We start from the raw sequence: 24,089 nt of genomic DNA on the forward strand, positions 1-24,089 counted from the left end.
AACAGGATGCTTTAAAAACAGGAGACAACATGTTAGATGCAACTGTGCAGCTCCTTTCTAGGAAGGAGTGTTGCTCTGGAATAGCTTCACTTGTCTGACACACTATCCAGGATACTATCAGTGAGGACAGCATCCCCACTGAGAGAATGAGCATTATTTTCAGGAAATCATTTTGTTTGATACTGCATAGTGGTCTTTGCTCCAGGCAAAAAGGAAGCTACTCATCCTGTTAGTGCAGCTGACTACAGAATTTCAATAAACACCTCTATTCTTCTATTTAATTTGGTCAGTATTCCTGAAAGCAGAATATAGACAGAACAACCACACAGTCTCTTCAAAAAGAACGTTCTTACATAGCACCCTCACTACACCAGCGGAGGAGTAAAGACATAGGAAAGTTACTGGGAAGGCAAAATAGAGCAGCCAGCAACATTATGATTAAAAAGCTATGTTCCTTGAGAGCTGAGTACTGGTTTCCAAACTTTTCCAAGTCCCATTTTTTGGGGGGCTTAAACCATGTTTATATCTTCAAAACTGCTCTGTTCAGACATTATGAAATTAGATAGAACAACCTACTGCCTTGAGTGATGACAGGAAAGTGAATATTTCATCCTCTACAAAATCAGGAATTCTCATGTAAGATTTGTCTCAGCCATCACAAGATAAATCACTGCGGATCTCACACTGCTGCCATTCACACCAGTTACACCTAGCTGAATTCAAAAGCTTTCCTTCAAGTTCCTCCACCTTCAAGTAGCTGAGAATCGGTTTTCAGATGCAGATAATAACTAAGCACTTTTAGAACTTTTCTCTACTCAAAGCTATGCCATCCTTGGACATATTTTATCCTTGCTGTTCATCCGGCTGTTATTTCTAAATGCACAGTGATAGATGTGTAGGTATTTCTTTTCACCTAGTTTTTTCTGCAAGGTTTATGTGCCCTTGAATTCTTAGGTATTACAACATCAAAATAATTGGGACATTGTGGATGCCAAACCTACTGAAAAAACTTAAAAGAAGAAAAAAGGAGGAAAGGAGAGATTGTGAATACTTTAAAAAGAGATACCAAAAAACTTTAAAATATTTGTTTTTCCACAATATGAACTACACCATATTTTAGTGCATTACACATTTAGCTCCTCTGCTGGACTCAGTCTTCATAAATTGTATTATAGAAACAAAATGGAAAGGAGCACAAATTTGCTTCTCTCTTTTAGTATACACCTGGAGCTGAGTTACAAAAAAAAACAAAAAACAAACAAACAAAAAAAAAGCTATGCCTGGCCACACAGAATAAGACATGGCTTCTGGAGCAGTGAGCTGTGCCTCCTGACAAGCAGTCCTGAGCTTTCACCATTCCAAGAATCAGATGTCTGGAAAATGCAGATACTAGAAAGAGAAGCCACACACTAAGTTGAAGGAAGATCCCAGGCTACTTGTTTCCATAGGTATGCCTCTGGAATAATAGATAAGTATTCACTAAGATTTAAATTTCCTAATGAAAAGGCATAATCCAATAACTACAATCAAAATCCTTACACTCCAGCTGCATGGCTAGCAGTGTTGAAATATAATCCAAACAGATGTCTGTAAAGAAGACGCAGGACAAGGACTCCATGATAACTTCAAATTAGATATTCTGCACAAAGCCCTCAATTGATATTTCTGTACAGTGACGATGAGCAGCCACTGTGACTAAACACAGGCATAAGGGAATTATGTCTGCATAACGTGAATTTTAACAGATATCTCTGCATACCAATCTCCTTTACACTATTTCAGTTCATACCTCATAGATTTTAGTCTAACTTACCACACTGGGCTACAAAGAATTGGTCCAATAAGTACTTCAAAGAAGCTTCCATATCAATATCATGGGAAGAAGTGAAGAAGACACAAGGAGGTGGCTGTGTCACCTGTCCAACTGACACCCTAAACTAGTCACCCTAAACTAGTGGTAAGACAGCTGATAAGAACAGGGTACCAACATTCAAAGTATTCCCTTTTCAGCACACGCACACTCCTTCCTCTCTTCCTCTTCAAGATAGGCAACTAGTGGAAAAGCATAAGAAGCCAAATAAGAAAATTGAAGATTACTGAGACGAAAAGTTGATTGAACCACAAGGGCTGCTCTGAAATGCCTCTTATTTTATTATGTTCGTTCATGACATCAGAGGTGGAGGCTGGTGCTACAGCAGTAGAGGTTGAATCTTCCTGCCAATATTCTGTCGCATTTTGGTGCCACGTGACAGATGGCAGCAGATGGGCAGTCTGACAAAGTGTCATCTGACATAGAAGTGTGTATGAAGAAGAAGTGTGGAACTGAATTCCTCCATGAAGAAGAGATGGCATCCACTGACGCTCATCAATGCTTGCTGAACATTGATGGAGAACAAGCAGCAGATATAAGCACAGTGAGATGGCATTTTTCAGCAGTGTCAACAGCAACATCAAAGACAAGCCACGTTCCAGAAGATCGCACACAGCTGTCACATCACAAAAGGCAGTGTATCTCAAACAGCTCATCTGTGAAAATCAGTGGATTACAACCAAGGAACTGTGTATGGAACTGAATATCGGCTTCAGTGCATTGGAATTGATGGTGGCCACATTGGAATACTGCAGTTTGTGCCAGGTGGGTCCCACGAATGCTCACACAGGAAGACAAAGAACACTGTCTGCAAGTTTGTCAGGACCTACTCAACCAATAGGAGCCTGAAGGTGACTGTTTCACAGATCACATCATTACCAGCACTGAGACGCTGCTCTACACTGCTGAAATGCAATACATGGAGTGGCGATGTGTGAATTCCCTGTCAAAGAAATGGGGATGCTGAAGATGCAGATGCAGCTCTCAGTAAGTAACATGACGTACAGCTTTTGGGAGAGAAAAGGGGTGATCTCTCTGGATTTCCTGGAACTCATACAAACCATCCACTCTTTGTGATACATCACAATGCTGACTTAAGGCCAAACTTCCAAAGTAAGACCAGAGAAGAAGACAGCCTTTCTCTTGCAACTTGTTAACACCATGCTCCATACCAGTTTGAACACAGTGGAGCACTTATTGCCAATCCTGGAGGGACTGCCCTACCACACTCGCTGTATAGTCAGGGTTTGGAACCTTCTGACTTCAATCTTTTTAGGCTGATGAAAGACAGATGTTGCACAGGCAGCATCTTCCTAGAAACAATACCATCATAACAGTTGTGAAACAATGGGTCACCTTTACTTTTAAGCACCCTCTGTCTGTATTTCGCTGTTATGTTACTAACATAACATGTTACTCATGTTATGGTATCAATAATCTTCTTGGGATTGGCACAGTTCCTTAGATTTGTACACAGCATAGTGAGGTCCTAGCCCATAATTAAAATACCATGTGTGACTGCAGCAGCATTAAGTCACTTTCAGTTGATAAGTGGAAGAAAATATTCTATAATCTTTGTACAGCTATACAGTTTAGATCAATAATATAATACGTATTAGTAAAAGATATATATATACAAATTGCTCTGAAAGTAAAAATGCATCTGCATAACAAAACCGGTGATTTCAAACAAAAATCTTCTAGAAGAATCTCAGACATTCCGCATATAACTCATAAAATAAAGCCAGAAAAGAATTACAATGTATTTTCTAATGTCATTTAATCTGAAAATTTTATTGCATTTTCTGAATTAAATTGAGTGTCTACACTTGGTGGAAAAGAGCTCACCGCAAACTGACACGTTACACTTTCACTATCGAGCCACGGGTCAGAGGTTTGGCTGTAGTATTATCCAGAACATACCTGCTCTGGGGTATCTGCTGTCTTAACCTTGCCAGTCTCTCTCAATCATTTTCTTTTCCAAGTCTGAAAATGCAACAGTGAGAATGAAGTGACCGTAAATCAGTCTTTCTGGATTTAGTTCATTATCTCCAACTTTTTTTTCTCCTATTTTTATTTCAATGTCACGGTGCCTACAATCTCGTACAAAAAACACCTAAAATTTTGAAAACTTTGTATCTAGAAATGGCCTAAGAGAATATATTTTCTGTTTTCAGTTTCATAGTAAGAGGACCAATAAAACAGTAAGTGAAACTTCAACAAACTTTCAGAGGAAAGGGATATATAATTAGAAGTTGAATTATCACAAAAATTAGATTCCCCAGTATACTGAAGGACAGTCCTACTTATTTACTGAAAGTAGTTTAGGGCAGAAGCTGTCTTCATACACTAAGACTCCTATTGAGAAAACATCAGAACACATTTCTTCCCAGGTCTTTATACACTTTCTTCACAAAATGTCAGACTAATTTGAGAAAGTGGGAAAGTGGAGTTGTTAGTATTCGCAGCAATTCAACTTCAGTACTTGAGATTTACTGAATTATTCACATACCCAGCGGTGGATTAGCACAAATGGGGAACATCATATAATTAGAAAGAAAGCAGGAATGCTAGTTCTGTGGAAGTGCTATGTCCAAACAGATGCGAGAAAACTCATCAGGCAACTGAACTTTCACAAGTGGACATACCTCCTGAAGAATGATGACAATAAATGAATTTCAGAAACAGTAACAGTTACAAAAACATTGCCTTCTGAGCAGAACTGTAGTAAAGCCTTGGTTAAGCTCTCAGATTTATTGGTCCACTTTTTGCAAGCTTTTCTTCATTTTCTTTTGACGACTGCACACTCTCTTCAAATTGCATGTGTGCTCTTTCCATCTAGTCTATTATTTTTCATCGATTTACTGAATTACATTCTCACCATGCATTCATACTCTGGAGATATGGTCCACAGCCTGACAAGGCACTGGAAAGAGCAAAAATGATGAAAGATAATTACAGCAATTCACAGGCGAAATGTGAACACAGATACAAGATGAACACAAACACTATGTGTGTGTTCACTGGGTTTCCAGTTCTAGAATCAATGTGCCCTGCCCAGATTGAACAAAGCACAGTTTTAAATAGATAATGAAGAGACCATCTCTGCACCAAATTGCTTACATTCTTGGTATCAGATGTCAGCAAAAGCAAAACATCCTCAGGAAGGCAGTCCATATTATGACTATTAACGCTAAATGTAAGATGTCTTACCTAGATAATTTATTGTTTCCTTAAAGATGAATTTAACATGTATTTCTCTCATCACCTCACAGGGAATAATGCCATCCATTCAAAGCCACATACCAAACAACTCCACAGAGTTCATATACTCATCACAAAGATATATAAACAAGAAAACACTTTTGCTTAAAAGTCAAAGTAATATAATAGAAATAGATTGAAAACAGTCAAAAATCATTACCAAACATGCTTCTGGCAGAACTAATAAAACCATTAGTTATCTACTAGCACAGTTCCATGCATTGTGTGCTTGAAAAACAACTGAAGCTATTTCAAAAAGTAAACCTGCATACAACATGCAGAACTAAAACAAAGAACTACTCACAAGACTACTATCACTGCACTATAAGGTCATAAAATCATTTGAGTTGGAAGGGACCTTCAAAGGTCATTTTGTCCCACATCCCCACAATAAATAGTGACACCTACAGCCCTATCAGGTGCTCAGAGCACTATCCAGCCTGACTTTGAATGTCTCCAAAGACACGGCATCCATTCCTTCTCCGGGCAACTTGTGCCAGTCCCTCACCATTCTTATTGCAAAAAAATTGTTCCCTACATCCATTCTAAATCTCCTCCATTTTAGTTCAAGATCATTTCCCCTTGCCCTACTCCAGCAGACCTCAGATACTGAAAGGCTGTTATCAGGGCTCCTCACAGCCTTCTGTTCTCCATCTGCACAGCCCCAGCTCTCTCAGCCTGTCCTGTAGGAGAGCTGTTCCATCCCTGCCATCATTTCTGTGGCCCTCCTCTGGCTGTGCTCCAACAGCTCCATGTCTCTCCTGTACTAAGGACTCCACATCTGGACTCAGTGCTCCAAGTGAGGCCTCACAGCACTGAGCAGAGGGACAGGATTACCTCCCTGACCTGCTGGCCATGCTTCTTTTGATATAGCCAAGGATACCATTGGCTTTCTGGGCAGCAAGGGCACAGTGCTGATTCATGCTCACCTGTCATCCACCAGTATCCCCCAAGTCTTTTTCAGCAGGGCCGTGCTCCATCCTTCCTCCCTCCCCCCATCCCCCAGCTTGTACTGGTAGCAGGGGTTGCCATGACCCAAGTGCACAGCTTGCACATTTAGATTTCTTTAACCTCATAAAATTCCCCTGGGCCAACTGCTCAGCCTGTTTAGGTCTCTTGTTCAGCCTGCCGCCCCTCAGACATGTCAACTGCATCACAGAGCTTGGCATCTTCTTCAAACTTGCCATGGAAGCAATCAATCTCACTACAAATGACGCTACCCGTAGGGAGGTGTGCTGCCTTCCTACGGCCCGGGTCAGGGATATTTCTAGAAAACTCCCCAGCCTTATCTGCCCCTCTGATTATTACCCTCTGTTGATAGTTCAGGCCGGCAGTGATGAGATCCCTGTTAGAAGCCTGAGGATTATAAAAAATGATTTTAAGAGACTGGGGAAGTTAGTTGATGGAGTGGGCATACAAGTAGTGTTTGCCAGTATTCCCTTGGTGGCAGGGACGAGCACTGAGATGACCAGGAAAAGCCATCTTATAAATGCATGGCTGAGAGGTTGGTGCAAGCGCAAAAATTTTGGATTCTTTGATCACGGGGTGGTCTACTCGGCATCTGGCCTGAGGTCTGCTGATGGGAATTGCCTCTCTCCAAAAGGGAGACGGATACTTGCCCAGGAGCTGGCGGGACTTGTAGAGAAAGCTTTAAACTAAATAGGAAGGGGGAGGGGGATAAAGCCAGGCCTGCTAGAGAGCAGCCTGGGGAAGTGGTATTGGGATTAGGTGAGAGGCGAGGGGCTCAGCTGAGGTGCGTCTACACTAATGCGCGCAGCATGGGCAACAAACAAGAAGAGTTGGAAGCCATTGTGCAGAAGACAAACTATGACCTAGTTGCCATAACGGAAATGTGGTGGGATTGCTCCCACGACTGGAGCGCTGCAATGGATGGCTACAAACTCTTTAGGAAGGATAGGCAAGGAAGGCGGGGTGGCAGTGTGGCTCTCTATGTTAGGGAATGCTTTTACGCTACTGAGATCATGACTGGGGACAATAACATTGAATCCCTATGGGTAAAGATCAGAGGAAGGGCTGACAAGACAGGCACCCTGGTGGGCATCTGTTATAGACCTCCAAAACAGGATGAAGAGACAGACGAGGTATTCTATAAGCAGCTGGCATGAGCTGCACAGTCGCCTGCCCTTGTCCTCATGGGGGACTTTAACTTCCCTGACATATGCTGGGAGTACAGCACAGCACAGAAGAAGCAGTCTAGGAGGTTTCTGGAATGCGTAGAGGACAACTTCCTGATACAGCTGGTCAGAGAGCCCACGAGAGGAACTGCCCCACTAGACCTGCTGTTCACAAACAGGGAAGGTTTGGTGGGAGATGTGGAGGTTGGAGGCTGTCTTGGACAGAGTGACCATGAAATGATAGATTTCTCAATTCATGGTGGAGCCTGGAGGGGGAATAGTAAAATTGCTACCTTGGATTTCAGGAGGGCAGACTTTGAAATGTTCAAGGGACTACTAGGGGGAGTCCCCTGGCATTCAGTCTTAGCGAGTAAAGGGGTCCAAGAGAGCTGGTTGCTCTTCAAGAAGAAAGTCTTAAGGGCGCAGGAGCAGGCAGTCCCCCTGAGCTGCAAAATGAGTTGGCGGGGATGAATAGGGAGCTATTCTTGAGGCTCCGGGAGAAAAAGAGAATCTACCGCCTGTGGAAAGAGGGACAGGCTACTCAGAATGAATACAAGGAAGTCGTTAGGATGTGTAGAGGTTAAATCAGAAAGGCAAAAGCCCAGCTTGAATTTAATCTAGCTGCTGGGGTGAAAAGGAATAAGAAACTCTTTTATAAATACATTAACAGTAAGAGGAGGACAAAGGAGAATATCCACTCTTTGCTGGATGAGGCTGGGAATGTGACCACTGAGGATAAGGAAAAGGCAGAGGTTCTGAATGCCTTCTTTACGTCTGTCTTTAAAAGTCAGACCAGTTATCCTCAGGATACTCCTCTCTCTGACCTCGTAATCTCGGCCTGCAATTGTGATACATTCTGAAGCTGGAGAAAGGCAGCTTCACCAACAAGCTCTGCTTGATGAGGCAGTTTATAGTATACATCAGCCACAGGACTCCCAGTATTGTCTTGGTCTCTCTCAACCACAGGCTTTCAACACGCTTGTGGCCATTCTTTAGGGCATATCACTTCAGCACAAAAACAGACTTAAAAAGTTTTACTGTGTTTTATAAAATATCCATTATATGCAATCCAGTTAATAGTTTTTGTAATCCTATACAGATTTCTGTGGACATCATCTTTGTTACTAGATAGAGTTTGAAAGATTTACTTGAATTTACAGTCCAAGGCTAGAATTGTTCACCCTCAGTTTTCATTGTATCTTTCACTTAAATTTGGTATTTCGAAAGCATATCAGGTCATCTAGAACTTCTTTTTATGAAAGAGGACAGTTTTCCCCATTTAAAAAAAAAACATCAAAGGGGAAAATAAACTAGTAATTTCATCTTTCTGACAAGCTGCCCAAATGACAAGGTAGGAGGATGGGAAATGTAATCAGAAACACACAAAAAATGCCAAACTCAAATTATTTGCATACTATAATACTCAGGGATGCTAACAAAACACAAATATCACAGGTACAAGAGATTCAGGATAAAAAATGGTGCCTGTCTCAGAGCTGCCAATAAAAGCAAAGGCAAACAACATCTGACATATAAACATACACAGTGGAAGAAAGACAAGAAACAGCATAAGCATGACAAAACTGGTCACTGTAGCGAGCAGTAGTTTCAGCATATTTTGGATTGACTTTAACAAGCATTTTGTTTATCTTGACCTTAAGGAGAGGCGTTTAAAGGAAGATAATGAAATTGTAGATGGTATTTCCAGCCATACTTCTCCAACACGGAAGACAGCACTAGATAAAACAGAAAATGCCATCTGAATTTTCATGGTAATTGAAATAATAAATGGTAGTTGGCATTATTGGTCTGTGACAGAAACTGACATTTAGATCACAAAACGGAAGTGACTAGCATTATGGCCTACACTGGAAAGTACAAGATGAAAGGCATTCTTTCAGATGCAGTAGCAGTATCAAAGAGAGAATGGCTAGGAAAACTATCTTTCCTGCTGAATTCTGAATAGGCACTAGTGGTGTTAATCTTAAAGATGATACAATCACTAATATGCAAATTCCAGGAGTGTTTGGTGAGATTTTAGCTGTGTGAAGAAAAAAAACTTTGCAAGACAATTATTACAGATCCTGACCAAAAACATGCTGTGATAAATAGATAGCAAATTTACAGATGAAGAGCCCCATTAGAAAGTACAAGCTGAAGACAAATGGTGTTGCTGAATCTGAAGGGAAAAATGTAAGCAAAGGACAGTTTGGTCACAGAAAAACCACTTCAACTGTGCTGAACTTTTGACAAAACGACAAGCTCCCTGTACTACATTTGATATGAAATGCAGAAGTCAAGTAGAAATCTTCCTAGCAACATGCATTTAGTAAGAACAATTGTGAAAAGAGCCTACATCAGACTGAAGATTCCTATCTCCTATCTCAAACAGCAGCCAGTGACACAATTTTGAAAGTATTTGAACAGGACAAAAATAAAGTTTTCCCAATATACTATCTTCCAAAGTTATGCAGCTCAGCTTTCTCAGCCAGAGCTGTTCTCTCCATGCTCAACAATAATGGTACCCTTTTCCCCTTCCGAACTAACAGTGCTGCTTGAAAAAGCAGACCTTTGTTTGCTCTCAATCTGCCACAACTCCAAAAAGAAAAATTATTTGTATTAGAGGAGAGAATAAAAAATTAATGCCTTCTCATATTCTTCATGACAATCAGTAGCATGGAGAAGCAGGTAGGTTTCTCCCAAACTAATGCCTCCCATTTATTTCCATAGAAATTACAGCAGATACAAAGAACACAATAATACAGTTTAAAAAAAAATCTCAATTTTCAGAACACATACAACGGGAGATGAAAGTATAGGGAAAAAAAAAAAAAAATCAAAAGATTTGTAGAGTCTCACAGGACTTTAGAGCCTGGGATGAACTTATACACACATTCATTTTATGCTGAATATGCACTACAGATCTTAAAGATAACAGTTTATTTTTTAGTTTGTTTACACATTTAACTTTCAGCCTGTATGTATATAGAAAACAAAACACATTCCTTATATATTGTTCCTTTAAAGCATAGTGGATCATCCAGTGGAGAGGCAGGACCACTGCCCTCAACTTGCTGGGGTTGTTCATCCCGGAGAACAGAAGACTGGGGAAACTGGAGAGAGCCTTTCAGTATCTAAGGGAAGGATGTCAGAAAGAAGAACAGACTCCTCAGTAGGGCCTGCTCTGACAGGACAAGGGGAAATGGTTTTAAACTAAAACAGGAGATTTAGACAGGAAATAAGGAACAAGATTTTTTATAATAAAAGAGTAGTGAGGCACTGACCTGGGCAATCAGGTTGCCCAGAGACTTGGTGGTGCCCCATTCTTGGTGACAATCAAGGTCAGGCAATACAAGTTTTTCATTTTCATGTTTTTTACCTAGTATCCATACATCTAGAATCTTGACTAAAGTGCACACCCAACTTCCGCAAAGGTAGAGGTCAAACACACAGTTTGCACCATGACTTCAATAACTGCCATTCACAACTTTGTGCTAGTACTTACTCGCAGACCCTGACACATCTCTAAGTTTTATCATATGAACATGCAAAATTAAAAGAAAAGTGAGTGCATTAGGAAATACTGAACATTGCAAAATCATTTTTATCTTTTGCTGAAAAAGGATACTTTAACAAACAGAATTTAGTATACCTCCTCCCACCCCATATGCAGACCAAGACTGAAGTTTTAGCTAAGTATCAGGTTCTAAAGCCATAAATGGCATATAGAAGATGAATATTTATACTGGGAATAGTACATGTTCAGCAATAAAACTTAGGAACCAGATGGCACAATGGAAATACCATCCAGCCTATTTAAAGCAAGTAGCCTGACGCATACTAGGATTGTTGACAGCATGCTGTCAACAGTGCCAATTTTTGAGGCATCCAAATGACAGCTTGTTTAAAGAAAAGAATTAATGGATGGAGGGGGTGGGCAAAAAGGGATAACTGCACAATTGAAACAAGTACATTTCAGCCTCAACTCAAAACTAATAAATTATCATTCACCAAGAAACAGAAAGGTACAAAAAAGAAAGATCCACTGCTCATATTTCTGATTTACCTTGCCGCTGGACGAAGTCTTTAGGTGGCCCTATAGCTTTATCCAAAGTGAGGCAGTTACTGACATTTCAACTGAGATGGCACCAAAGCCAGGGACACAAAGCAGCACGGTAGTATCAGATGTCTCTCTTAAAGGTGATTCTTCAGCACCATTGCACACAAATTTTGGTTACATAGGCCATTCATTTCTAATGGGTTTTGGCTCTCCTACCTACAGTTCTTTAATTGCCTCCACCTACATTGGAACAGTTTTTACAGTAAATTGCAAACCTGGGGAATTCCCTCTGATGACAACACAGTAAGTATACTGGGTTTATGACCAGTAGAAGGAGGAATCTTATGAAGGAGTTGATGCAGAACGTCACTTTCTCATACTGCCCTGTCCAACACACTGACCTGACCCACAGTCAGGGTGAAGAAGTCCAACTGTGAAGATCAAGAACAAAAATGAGGATCTCACTCATGAGATTACAGGCAGCCAAAATCACTATCCCCACTAAAGTCCCTAGAAATCATTAATACATACATATAATTTTTTTAAAAAAATTTTTTAATTATTTTTTTTTTTAAAAATAAGGGATCAGAAGATATCACTAAGATAAGCTGTAGTGGACTCCTGGCCCTGCCTATGGGCTCTTGTGTCACTTATGGAAGGACATCTCCCCTCCTCAGAGCCTCACTTTATCTATTTCTAGCACTGATAAAACAACAAAGTCCTTTTCAACAGCACTTCAAGGTCTATAGACAGAAAGAACCATATAAAGAGCTCTGTATGTTTCAACAAAGAACAGCAGCAGGCAAACAGCAGCAATCTAAGTGCATGCAGTTTGCCCACGTGAGGCTACAGCTAAAAAGGAATATTCTAGCCTTCCTTAGGCTGTCATTCCTGCTGGAAAACACAGATCATCTGGCCATCGGAATGGGAATAGACATCATACAGGAGGTGGACAGAAATACCCTAATGAAGCTTCTTTCTTTTCTCTGCAAGGAGTAATTTTTGCAATGAGCCAAAACAAAATAATATATCTCGGGCAGCTTTCAGCTCAAAGGTCATTAGCATACAAAATACTACTTGGCAGATTTAGTTCGCAGAAAGGGGTAAGAAAGAAGCCACGTAATACAAGATTATAAAAAAATACTAATTAAAAAACTCCTATGTTTCTGCAATCCATCAGTAAGCAAAGCAAACCAAAGGCATAATGGCAATGCTTGGTGCTTGTCTCTTGGTGCTAGTTAGCTTTCTTTTTTTTCCCCTTTCTTAAATAGCTCTGACTTTGGACTGTATCTGTTAGCCATATTATGACTATACTGCATGTGTTATTTAACTACGAAACATAGTGCACTTCCCCAAATATCTTTTGTTTTTTAAACATCACTGTACCTTAACACCATTAGCCAGTCACCCATATTTCAAGCTGATATTTCTTAATTTAGTAAAAATAAATGCCAGCAACAAAGCAACTCAGCCAATTAAGATTTAAAATGTTTGACTGTTTGCTTGTAAGCCTGTGCACTTACTTCTGGTTACTTGTGGAAGCGTTTGGGTGGGTCATTTAGACTGGACAGTGCTTATCACTGGTACTGGTATCAACCCCATGACCTACGGAAGCCAGCTGACCCATTCAGTTTACCAGAGAGACAGCCAAATCAGGAACATTGTGCTTAGAGATTTGGGGGATCCATTGGATAACTGAACTTTCAGACCTTTCATTGAAAACCAGGGGCTCCGGGATCCAAATCTGCTACCACCAGTTCTCCCATTGCCTTGTATCATTCATGTCCTTCTCAGTTGTCAGCTGCCATCAGGTAACAACAGGGCAGAACAACATACTTACAACAGCAATGCCACAATAGCAGCTTCTGCTATTAAAAATAGCAACAAGGACCTCTTGCATCTCACATCTCCCCACCCAACACAAAGAGTATACCCACAGCTTCTCTCAAACCTCTCACAGTTAAGAGAGAAGCAGAATGTTACAAAGCTGTTATATTCTTTTGCAGGAGAAAGGATATGGGAACACCTGACCCCCCTAACAGAAGGCCAAAAGAATGCTATTTTGGAGAAACACCACAAAAGCATTGCCTTATGACTACCATATTTTATTTATAAAATATTTTCTTTCACAGAGAGTGAACAATTTCTATCCCATGATGTATAAGCAAAAAATACAGCAAATAATATACTTTTTTTCCTGGAATCTGCCAAGTTCTTCTGATTACCTCCTAATTTGGTGAATGAAATGTGTAGGTTTCAAAGCATCTCACTCTGTCTCTTCGCAGAGACTATCAGCAGAGCAAATAAATTACTAGTGTTCTAACTCTCATTCCCTCAAATTAGCCTCAGCATAAAGAAGGAGCAGAGCCAAGCTTTCTGTAAGTCTTCACACAGCACCATAAAGGATATGGAAGAGGGTTGGCCGGTTTCTTTCTGCTGTCTGCCCACAACAAAGCTTTCCTAGCGGACTATTGATAGCTCCTCTGACAACAACTTTCAGCATCCACACCCACACCACTTCTAATCCACAAACAATGAATCAAAGTTGCCTTGTTTGGACCTGTCCCCAAGGACTGCAGTGACTGCATGACTGAACTGATGAGGCGGGTGGGGAGCAGAAGGATGACTGCGCCAAGTATCACCACAAGAAATAAGAAACACAACTATTTAAATCTAAGCTAAAGCAATATATTGCTTATTTGCATGTCTGAAAAAAGGTTAGGATTAAAAAAAAAAAAAAAAAAAACCTCAGCAATTTCAAAAGGAAAACATTCCAGTTGCCAAAGAGGAAAGCGAGTTACAAAATTAAAGTATCCTGCTTGCTCGTTTGTTTGAATGGTCACCCTGTGCATTTCTGTACTGCAGGCCTGGGTGCAAAAACAGAGAAGGATAAGTTCATTTTTGGATGGAAGTAACTGTGCTGCTGATGTCAGTGCACCTCTAATCACATGCAACAGCATTAGACAAAGAAGTTCAAACAAAAAACACCCAAACAGAAGTATGATTTATGAAGTGTTCGAGTAAATACCGCATCACTAATACCAAAGACTTAAAAGGGGGAAAAACAGCAGCATGAAACTGTAGTTCTAAGGATGACCATATGCAGGAACAGGCATTAGCCCAAACAAAACAAGACTGCCCACAGCTGCACTGTATTTAATAGAATCTTACAAACTTGCAAATCCAGCTCTGGCACTTGTGAAAATCATCTTATTTCTGCTGTGGGCAAAGTTACTTAAATAATATTTTCAATTGAAAGTAAATAGAATCTCTTCAGATCAAGGCATCCCAGGCACTGTAGAGGAAATACTTAACTGAACCTTATTAAACTCTTATTCACATGATAAAGCTCTCTCATTAATACTTGCGGTATCTAATTGTTGGCCCTTAGAAGTGTCTTTTGACTTCCATGAAAGAAAATAAGGGGATAGGACTGTAAAATGAAACAAACACCACCACCCTCACTCTAAAAAAACTGCGCTCTCTTCCCACCAAAATTTAATTCCTTTCACTATAGGAAAAGTCAGACTTCTGCTACAGTACTGTGTGTGTCACAGTACTGCAGCAGAAATCAAACTGTATAACCACAAAGCAGTTATAACACAGGTGTGGTTAAATCAGCACTGTGCACACATGCTGGGTGCAAACCAGGTAGCCCTTCCTAGCTTGCACACCATGAAGTAGAGGTTAAGAAATATTTATAAAGACAAGTCATATATATGCCACAAATAGGAGGTATATTACAATTACATCCGAGCGATTATTATTATATTCTCCATCCCTAGCCCTTTCCACATGAGTACTGAATTGTGATGGTGGTCTTCTGGGGTCGTAGGATGAAAGCTCTATGTCTTCCACTTGTCCTTTTTCACCTTTGATCTGGGTTAAGCCTAAACCAAAAGGATACAGTCAGCAACTATCCGTTACATTCTTTTCAAGAATGGTGTATCCTGGCTGGATGCAGTCCTCTAAGTCTTATCTGCCCTGGCTCATCTTGCCTCCCCTTATCTTCCTTAAACAATTCAGCAAGGTTTGAGCAATACTTCCCCTTTAAAAAATTTTTAAAGAAATATCTGCCACATCAGCAGTTAAGAGAACTAACTAGTGCTTTGCTTTGACTACATTAACATTTGCCTATTTTTGCCTATTGAAGTCAAGTGTGTTCCTAACACTGCAAAAAGCGTACATGTGTTTGTAAAAGAAAGCTTTGTGGACAAAAACCATACAAGTAAACACTGCCACATTAAAAAAAAAAAAAAAAAAAAAAAAACATGCTATTTTTCACAAGTCCAAATTAGCTCCCATTGCTGTAAGAAACCTGAAGTCTGAAACGCAGCTGAGAGCTTAAAATAAGGAATTTATTGTTGTTAAGACTTCAAATGTGCTTTTAGCACCCTCACCATTCAAAAGAACAACAAACTAAAACAGACCAAAAGGACAAAGTTAATTCAGTGCAAAAAAAATCTTCTCTCTCCTTAAGTATCTCACACAGTACTATGTGTAGCAACAAGATGTGTAAGACACAAGATAGAGAAAGAGGTTTTTCACTGACACCTGGGACAAAACAGCTCCCAACACAACAGTGCAAAGTTGCATTTCTGAATGGTCCATCTAACATAAACAGAAGGCCAGACATAACAAGTTACAAACCACCTATTTAACCATTTTTGGAACATGCCTGTAAATTTAAACTGTGTGAAATGTCTAACTACTACTTTCATTTCATCAAAAGGCCTCTTCAACAATGGACCATACAGCCACTGGTTTGACCTAAAGGGGCTGGTAGGTCAATCTATTCTGACCTTATCTCTATTCTGTCGCAATACTAAAAGATTACTTGAATAACTCACCAACATTTAACAATGCCAACAGACACCTTTGCAACAGGGACCCTTTAACTACAGCATTCCTCCAGAGAGCTCTCTAACCAAATTTTTAATTCATGGGGGTTACCAAAACATTTAGAAAAACTGATTGTAAAATAAACCAAAGGTTTATTTTATTTATCTTTGCTCAAAGGTACAGAACAGAAAAAAGTAAGCAACCAAAAGCAGATTTTTTTCACCTTGCATTTACATATCTCTAATGACATCCAGCGTCAATTACTGTGAACTTTAGATAATATGCATAATGCTATAATCAGATGATAACAGCAGGGTGACAAAATCTTTGTCTATAGCAAGTGAGAATGAGCCCAAATGCAGCAGCCACAGATACAGAAATGAAAGAAAAGAGCTGCTTATCTTTGGAAGACCTCAGGTAGGCACAGATCTCCAGCAAAAGATACTCTTATCTCCACTGCCAACTCCTAAATGATGACTGGGAAATGGTGCATCCTGGCTCCACCCCTTCTGGTCACTTGGTACATTGCATGCACCTGAGCTCCCCTGGGTTGGCCCTGCCTTCTCACCAGGTAACCCATAGGTTCAGGCCATGACTTACCATTGCCACTACAATATCTTTTATTCACTAACAATCACTTCTTTTTTAAATAATATTTTACAAATGGAAGAAACTAAGCAAAAAAAAAAAAAAAATCTACTATTTGATTAAAAAAAAAGCCTTGTAACAACAAGCTTAATCATATAGACCTCGAAATTTTGTATTTCAATAATTACTGCCTTGTTTTCAAAACCCATTCCATAAGGTGTTCAGCACTAAATATAGCATATATTTAGTAAGATAAAATTAAGCACCTTAGTCCCATGGGAGTCAGCAAGCTGGATTCATCACTCAACAACTGACTTAATCAATCCCACATTTAACATTTACAGTCTATGCTTAAATGCCTTTGTAGAGAAAGTCCAGTGTGCAACAGTTTATAATGAACAATCCTACACAATCACACAATCACTTCCCTCCCTTTAATTGAACAATAATGGTTTGAAGAAAATACATAAAGCTGTATGAACAGGCTAGAGCAAACATCTTCGCAAACATCATGAGTTATGAGAACAGACTTTCACTACAGAATCCTTCATGTACTCACATTCAACAGTGCAGTCATAATTCCAGAAAGGAGGACCCTACATGTAACCTGTTAAGTAGTGAAACATTTTAAAAAGCAATGAAAACTGTATTTTCATTTGACACATCAGACAGAGCACTCATTCTTCAGCTTCAAAAAGTAAATTTCAATTGAACTTTCTACATCTCTACATGGTTTGACCACATAAGAGTATCAAAAAGCATAAACAACTACAAGGCACGTAAATGATATTTGAAAATGCCTTGAAAAATCCACATAAATCCTTTTTTAAAATGATTTCAGGAATAAGGGCCATTCTATTCCTATATAGGTTTAGGCAGGTACTTAAATTTAGCAGTCAAGACTACACACCCTTACTTTTTCCTAAGGGCAAGGCCATTAAAGAGCAGGGAAGTAAATAAGAAGCCAGTGACTACTGTATGCAGTACAACAAAAATGAAGAACAAAACCAGCTTTTCTTTCATCTGTACAGAATAATTTTACATGCTGCTCATCACAGGGCTGGAGTACTTCAACAGTTCCTACCTTGAAAAGCTGTGGTATGGCCAACAATCATGTACTTCAGTTCAAAATTCAGTGCCTGGATACTCTGCATACTTTCTCTTCGAACAGCTGCCTGGTAGCTCTCTTCCATTTTTTTGGTGCAGCATGTTGGTGCTCTATTTTGACAGATCTGTAAATCTGACTCTATTAAAAGAAAGGGAACAAATGCCATTAAAATAATGCTTCCTAACATGAAAGCAACAACCAAGTAAAAAAATTCAGTGCAAAACATATTAGGCACAAAATCACTTAAATACAAGCGAACAACAGAATCACTGAAGATGAGCATTTGATGGGGCAACACATCCACTGCGCAACTCATGCTAAAGGCATCAGACTTTTTAACATCTGAGTGAAAACCATGTTTAAATTAGAATCCAATATGCACTGTGCAGCACTTCAAGGAATTTCCTATTGGCCTCCTACACTAGTGAAAGGCTCTCAACATCTGTAATCTTCTAAGCAGCTAAAAATAAATAAACGCATCGGCGCTTTCCCAAAGGTATGGTAACTTGGTGGCACTTTTTTTTTCCCATTTATCTCTAGTTCTGACATGCTTAACTCCTTTATGAATCAGATTTCCAAAAAAAACAACAGAAACAGAAAAGCAAGCACCAATAGTTGCCACAAAAAAAAAAAAAAAAAAAAAAAAAAAAAAAAAAAATTCTGTGGCAGCCTGTGTTTACCTATATAGGGCCAAAGATAAGAAATTATGATGCTACATTTATATATAAGTGCTATGTTACACCAGTGGGAAGTACTACAACTTCTGAGCTTGAGCAGTACTGAACATTAACAGATATTTTACATAAAATAAAAGAAAAGCCTGGTTATAAGCTTAGCCACACACAGGCAGATCTCTGCCTGTCTAACAGTAACCTTAGTATTTCTGAAAGCAAGTAATGGCTCACCTATATTTAACAAAAGCACTGAAGTCGTTCCTACCTTGAAACTAAAGAAAATTTGAAAATCTGTTAAAAATTTCTTAATTTTTGTGAACTATTTTTGGTTCTACTTTCTCTTCATCTTCTTGTTTTTGTATGTATGCATGTCAGTAAGGTTTGTATCCTTGATAAGGAAATCTGCATTACAGTGTTGCAGTAGACATTTGAGCTCTGTTTGCCATGCAGTATGACATTCATGGAAGCAATAAGTTCTGGAAGGGAGCTGTTACAGACAGAAATACTCCTTTGCTTCATGTAACACATGTTTTAAGTAGGGAGAACAACCAAAAAAAAAGCAAGCAAACAAAAAAAAATCCACAAGTATCTATTAAGTAGTGAGAGCAAATCTAAAAACAGATGTGCAAAAAAATCCAAGCAACCAAAAAAACCCAAGACAAAACAAAAAAAACCTACAAACGAAACAGCTATAATATATACATATATTAGAAAGGAACCACTACCAATGCAATCATCAGCAAATCGAGATAAGAATTTCCCAATGAGATGCTGCAACAGCACATGTCTGGAGCTGCCTGCCTTTCACCTCACAGCAAAGATGGTGGGGGGCTGCTGGGCTGCGTGGGCCCAGGCCACAGCTGCCTGTACCTCCTTTCTCCTGTCCCTGCACAGCTTTGGGGCAGGAACTGTACCTTCCCTGGGGCAGAGGCTGCAGGAGGTTTGGTCTCACCACACAACAAACTCCTCACAGAGGTGAGAATGGATGCTTGGATACCTGACAGAGCACAACATCAGCATGGTCCATCTCACCATGCAGTCGCTCCAGCAGGGCCGCAGCCCATCAGCACCGAGGGGATCTCTGCTGTGATATCACTGCTGATGGCCTTACTGCAAACAACAGAACTGTGACCAGTGGGCACGACTGTCCACGACTATGCCTTCCTTTCAAGGATTTCACTCAGGACACAAACATTAATGAGCCATCATCACCATCTGGCCATGCAGATTAAGGCATGGTAAGATGGCATATACAGCTGAAATAATGAAGAAATAGGTAACAGGATACACCAGACCTTCTGAAAATCTTGAGCGCATCATCCAAACAAGATGTGCCTAGGGTCAATGTCAGGCCAACAGCTCACTGAGAATGAAATCACAGGGAGGAGCTTTAACAAATCTGCCTTGCCAAAAAGCTTAACTGCTGAAAATATCATGTTCGATCTTGAAAACGTTCCTTCCAGCTTTTAACAACTCTCTTGAAAGCAGAGCTAGTTTATGTAAAAAAGTCAAAATCAAAAGTGAAATATTTCAATAAACCTACATTTTGATTCCAGTTCATGAAACAAAAAATGGTTGTGACAGACTGCATATCATTCAAGATACTGTTCTGGAGGTAGACTTGCATCAGTTTAGGAAGTAATTTCAGGAATAGGAATGATGACTCTGCCCACACAAGCCAAGTTGCTGCAAAGATGTGACTACATTGTGCAGGCAGCTGGAAGAGCAGCAGGAGGGCTGAACAATAACCATCAACTGAGCATGCTCTCCTGCTCTTGTGTGCTAGAGAAGTTGGTTAGGGCTGAAATTAGCTTCTTGACAAGGCTAGTTTTAACTCCTGCTTGCCCTATGAGCATATGTTTGTTCTGTCACATGGGACCAGAGGTCAGAAAAGGATCGCTTCTGAGCTGGCAGCATGGAGTGTATGTGACATTATAGTGCAGACTGCTGAGCCATTAAGACAGTTTTAAAGAGTAGGTCCAAGAGCAGAGGGCTTGCATTACTCAGCCTCTGCAATGCCAGGCTGCTATGTGGAACACGTCCCCTTGCAGAAGTCCTCTGAGGTCTTCTTTGAAAGACCTTTACCAAGCTCAGACCTGTATGAGAATAGTTCGAAGCATGGTGCCCCTTGCTGCCTGCAGGACCTATACAAGGAAGCCACTCAGCTGTCAGTTCTGCATCCACTGATACTCTTTGCATCAAGGCATCACACATCTCTTCCAGAAAACCATGAGTACAGAGATTTTAGCTGAAACCACACTCCTGCGACTCCCCATCCCTCTATGTCTTCAGATGAACACTCCAGGAGCCAGAAGATTAGTTTATTATGCTGGTCCGGAGCAAAAGCAATATAGAGGGCACTCTCAAATAGAGACAGCACTAAGCCCCTAACAGTGCTAGACCTTTAAAAGACCAGCAAAGAGTAAGTACCACTCCCCTCACAGTACTATCAGGCTGGGACTGTATTGCATGGAAACTGTCAGTTTCTCTTGCTTCAAAATTAGCCTGGGGCTATAACTTCTAACACAATTATATAAACCTAATAGAAGTTTTCAGTACTACAACAACCTGGGTGCTGAGATTCAATTAGAACCGACCATTTCTATCTTTAAGTCTTTAATAACACTGTCACTAAAATGAATTCATCTTATCTCTCATCTTAATGCAAAATATACTCTCCAATAGAAAGAAAAGTGGTGAAGAACACTGAGATCCAATGGTGATCGAGGGGTATATTTCACAAGCACTGCTGATCATCAACAGAGAGAAAACCTTAATGGGAAACTCCTTCAAGGTTAGAAACAAAGCTATTCTGTACTCCAAAGAGAAGAGAGAAAGCAACATTCATGAATATGAAATTGGGTAGAAAACTTAATAGCATGATTTCAAATCTGATTCTGCTAATAGCTATCTAGGATTTTCATAACTGTTTCCCCCCAGGCTGCTCACTATTTTATGTCACTGTAAAATAATTCAGTTTGGAAGAAATCTCTGCAGGTCATCTAGTTCAGCCCTTAAAGTCATTATGATACAAAGAATCACAAGCCTTTCCCCTGCAGCTTGAGTTGGACTTTCCACTCCCCTCTTTGTTCAGGACACCTTCAGTCACAGTAGGAACAACTTACAAGCTGTAGCACAAGCCAATTTGCCACATCAAATCCCAATCCCATTCTTCCTCACTGAAAGCACAAAAGGCATCTTCCACCTGCACTTGACCTATTGTGCAAGTATCTCTACTCATCTGTGTTTCTACTCTGTGATATCTGGAAGAATGGAGCAATGACCAAAAAACAGGATGAAGTATTTTGTTGAAATTTAGAAGTCATATTCAGAACAAGAAAAATTATGCTACACTGGAGCCTAAACCATAAGCATGGAACAGAACAGAAAGCAACAACATTCCCCACTCAAAATTCCTGAAACCCTAAAGCACTTAATATGAGCCAGAGGCATCACCACCTTGTCACAAGAGCAAATTATTTAAGTGCCAAATGCAACTACTGATCACTAACTGGTGTCAATAGAGCCACCCCTACTGAAGTCAGCTGCAGAGGTTATTGTGGTGTTTGGTTACTTTTGTTTGTTTGTTTGTTTTAAATCAGCAGAGTTTCTGGGCTCCACTCTGAATTTTGTAAAAGTCAAAGAGACTTTGGCCTTTAAAGCTATTTGAGTTAGTATACATGTTAGTTCTCAAAAGCAAAGAGAGGCCTGTAATGTAGCAATAACAAAAGCTAAATACATATTCATTTTTCCAGTTGACCATGCAACTTAACAGTGTTTCAAACAGGCAGCTGCCATGGTTTTATAATTTTTTTCTATCACTATTCCACATCATAACATCACGCAAAGCATGGGTAATTAAAGAATTAATACTCCCGTTCTGCAGACTGACAACTTGCTGGATACCTGTCTCTCAGAAGAGAAGAAGAACTATATATTCTGCAGGCCTCATGGTCAGAGAGGAAGATAAGTCACAGGAGGAAGGAAGTCATGGGATCTTGCTCTCTCACTCTCTGCCTGGCAGAGGGTGTGGATGGGCTTCCAAGCCATGTGCCTTCAGTTCAAAGTAGGTTTCCTTGGTTTCAGAAAACCCTCTCTCTCTTTTATTTTATTTTATTTGATTTATTAGCCTCAATTTCAATTAGATTGTATTATATTGTTTTATCTTGTATTTAGATATCATAGTTAGTAAAATAAGTTTTCTTCCTTAGATCACTGTCGCTGTTTTTTGGTGGTTTTTTGTTTGTTTGTTTGTTTGAGTCCAGTTCCCATCTCCCTACCCTTCCCTTTTTCCCTTTCCATTTTTGGTGTCAGGGGGCCCATGGGCCTGGTGCCCCCCTGTCAGATGCACAGATTGATCTAGATAACTCCGTGACAGCAGCAGAGATGCCAAATACCCCGCCATCTTTAAAATGCTGTACACACTGCAAAAGCTATACTCTGAATGCAGCAAGCTGGGTCTTTAGCACACAGTAAACAATGTACCTTCACAACTTTGTTGTAAGTCCTGATTTGTATAAACTGAGCTTATAGCATCCACTGTACAGAATATTCCTGAACAAGCACTATCAGAAGTTAAACTTAGTGTAATCCATCCTCTGAAAGCTTTTACTCTTTTATATTATGACAAGCTTTTCAACAGTATTTCCAAACAAAGCTCTAATCCAAACCCCAATATTTTAATACTGTTATAAATGTCTTCATAAACTCCAAGACTCATCATGCCAGAAGTACCTCACATTGAGTCTGGCCCAGTTCAACAAGAGCCAACACTTTCTCAGTCTGATACTCACCTGTCTGCTACAGCTGCTGCCTCAGACTGAGGAAAATTCAGTAACTAAAAACAATTCATCTATAGGAGGAGGCAAAATCAAATGAGAAAGAGAAATTTCCAACCAGCACACCCCTTGCAACTATCTACTTCACACATGAGAAAAGCCCACACTTGCACAGCCACACCAGCAAGAGGATCCAGCCACTGCAGGAAGCTTGTGAAGTCACTTGTGTGCATTGCTGTGGCACAAGAGCTAAAGCCATCATTACCTACAGCTGCAAGGCCACCATCAAGAAACACTCATCTACAAGGACACAAGCCAACTTCGCCTGGCAGCAAGTGCAGCTCAGTCACATTGCAACTTGAATGGTTTTGCACTGGGAAAACTCTCCAAATATATTAAGCTCACCAAGCACAAAGCATGCACACTCTAAGTGTGACTATTTGATTTACCAGTGTTTTAAATACCTTAGTTATTACGTTTGAATGAAGAAGTGCATGCTAGGAAATGCTAGAAAGATGAATAAGCAGTGCAGGAGAATGATGTCAGCACAGCACTGTGCACTGTTGCTAATGAGTGCAGCACGTTAAACAGCATCTAGCTCTACAAACCCACAGCTCCTTTCAGGCAGGGGTAATATCAGGTAGACTACAGGGAGCAGAGACTCTGTTACCCCAAATTAGCTTTAAAATAAAGATTACATTGATAAAGGGTTCTTTAAAATAATATTGAAAAGTCAGAAAGCTGAAGAAATACCAACGCAGCACTCAGCA

At 40.0% G+C, this 24,089-nt stretch overlaps 1 protein-coding gene across 4 annotated transcripts in view; it reads right to left on the bottom strand.

Annotated features, from left to right (window-relative positions):
* The window catches only part of LOC125697650 (glypican-5-like), a 362,732-nt gene that overhangs the window by 315,771 nt on the left and 22,872 nt on the right, over positions 1–24,089 (bottom strand). For all 4 annotated transcript variants that reach the window (XM_048955124.1, XM_048955123.1, XM_048955125.1 and 1 more), the window contains exon 2: positions 17,844–18,005. In XM_048955124.1, coding sequence (XP_048811081.1) covers positions 17,844–18,005 — 162 coding nt within the window. The remainder of the gene's footprint in view (positions 1–17,843; positions 18,006–24,089) is intronic.

Source organism: Lagopus muta, chromosome 9 (genome assembly GCF_023343835.1).
Source record: "Lagopus muta isolate bLagMut1 chromosome 9, bLagMut1 primary, whole genome shotgun sequence".
Classification (NCBI taxonomy): Eukaryota; Metazoa; Chordata; class Aves; order Galliformes; family Phasianidae; genus Lagopus; species Lagopus muta.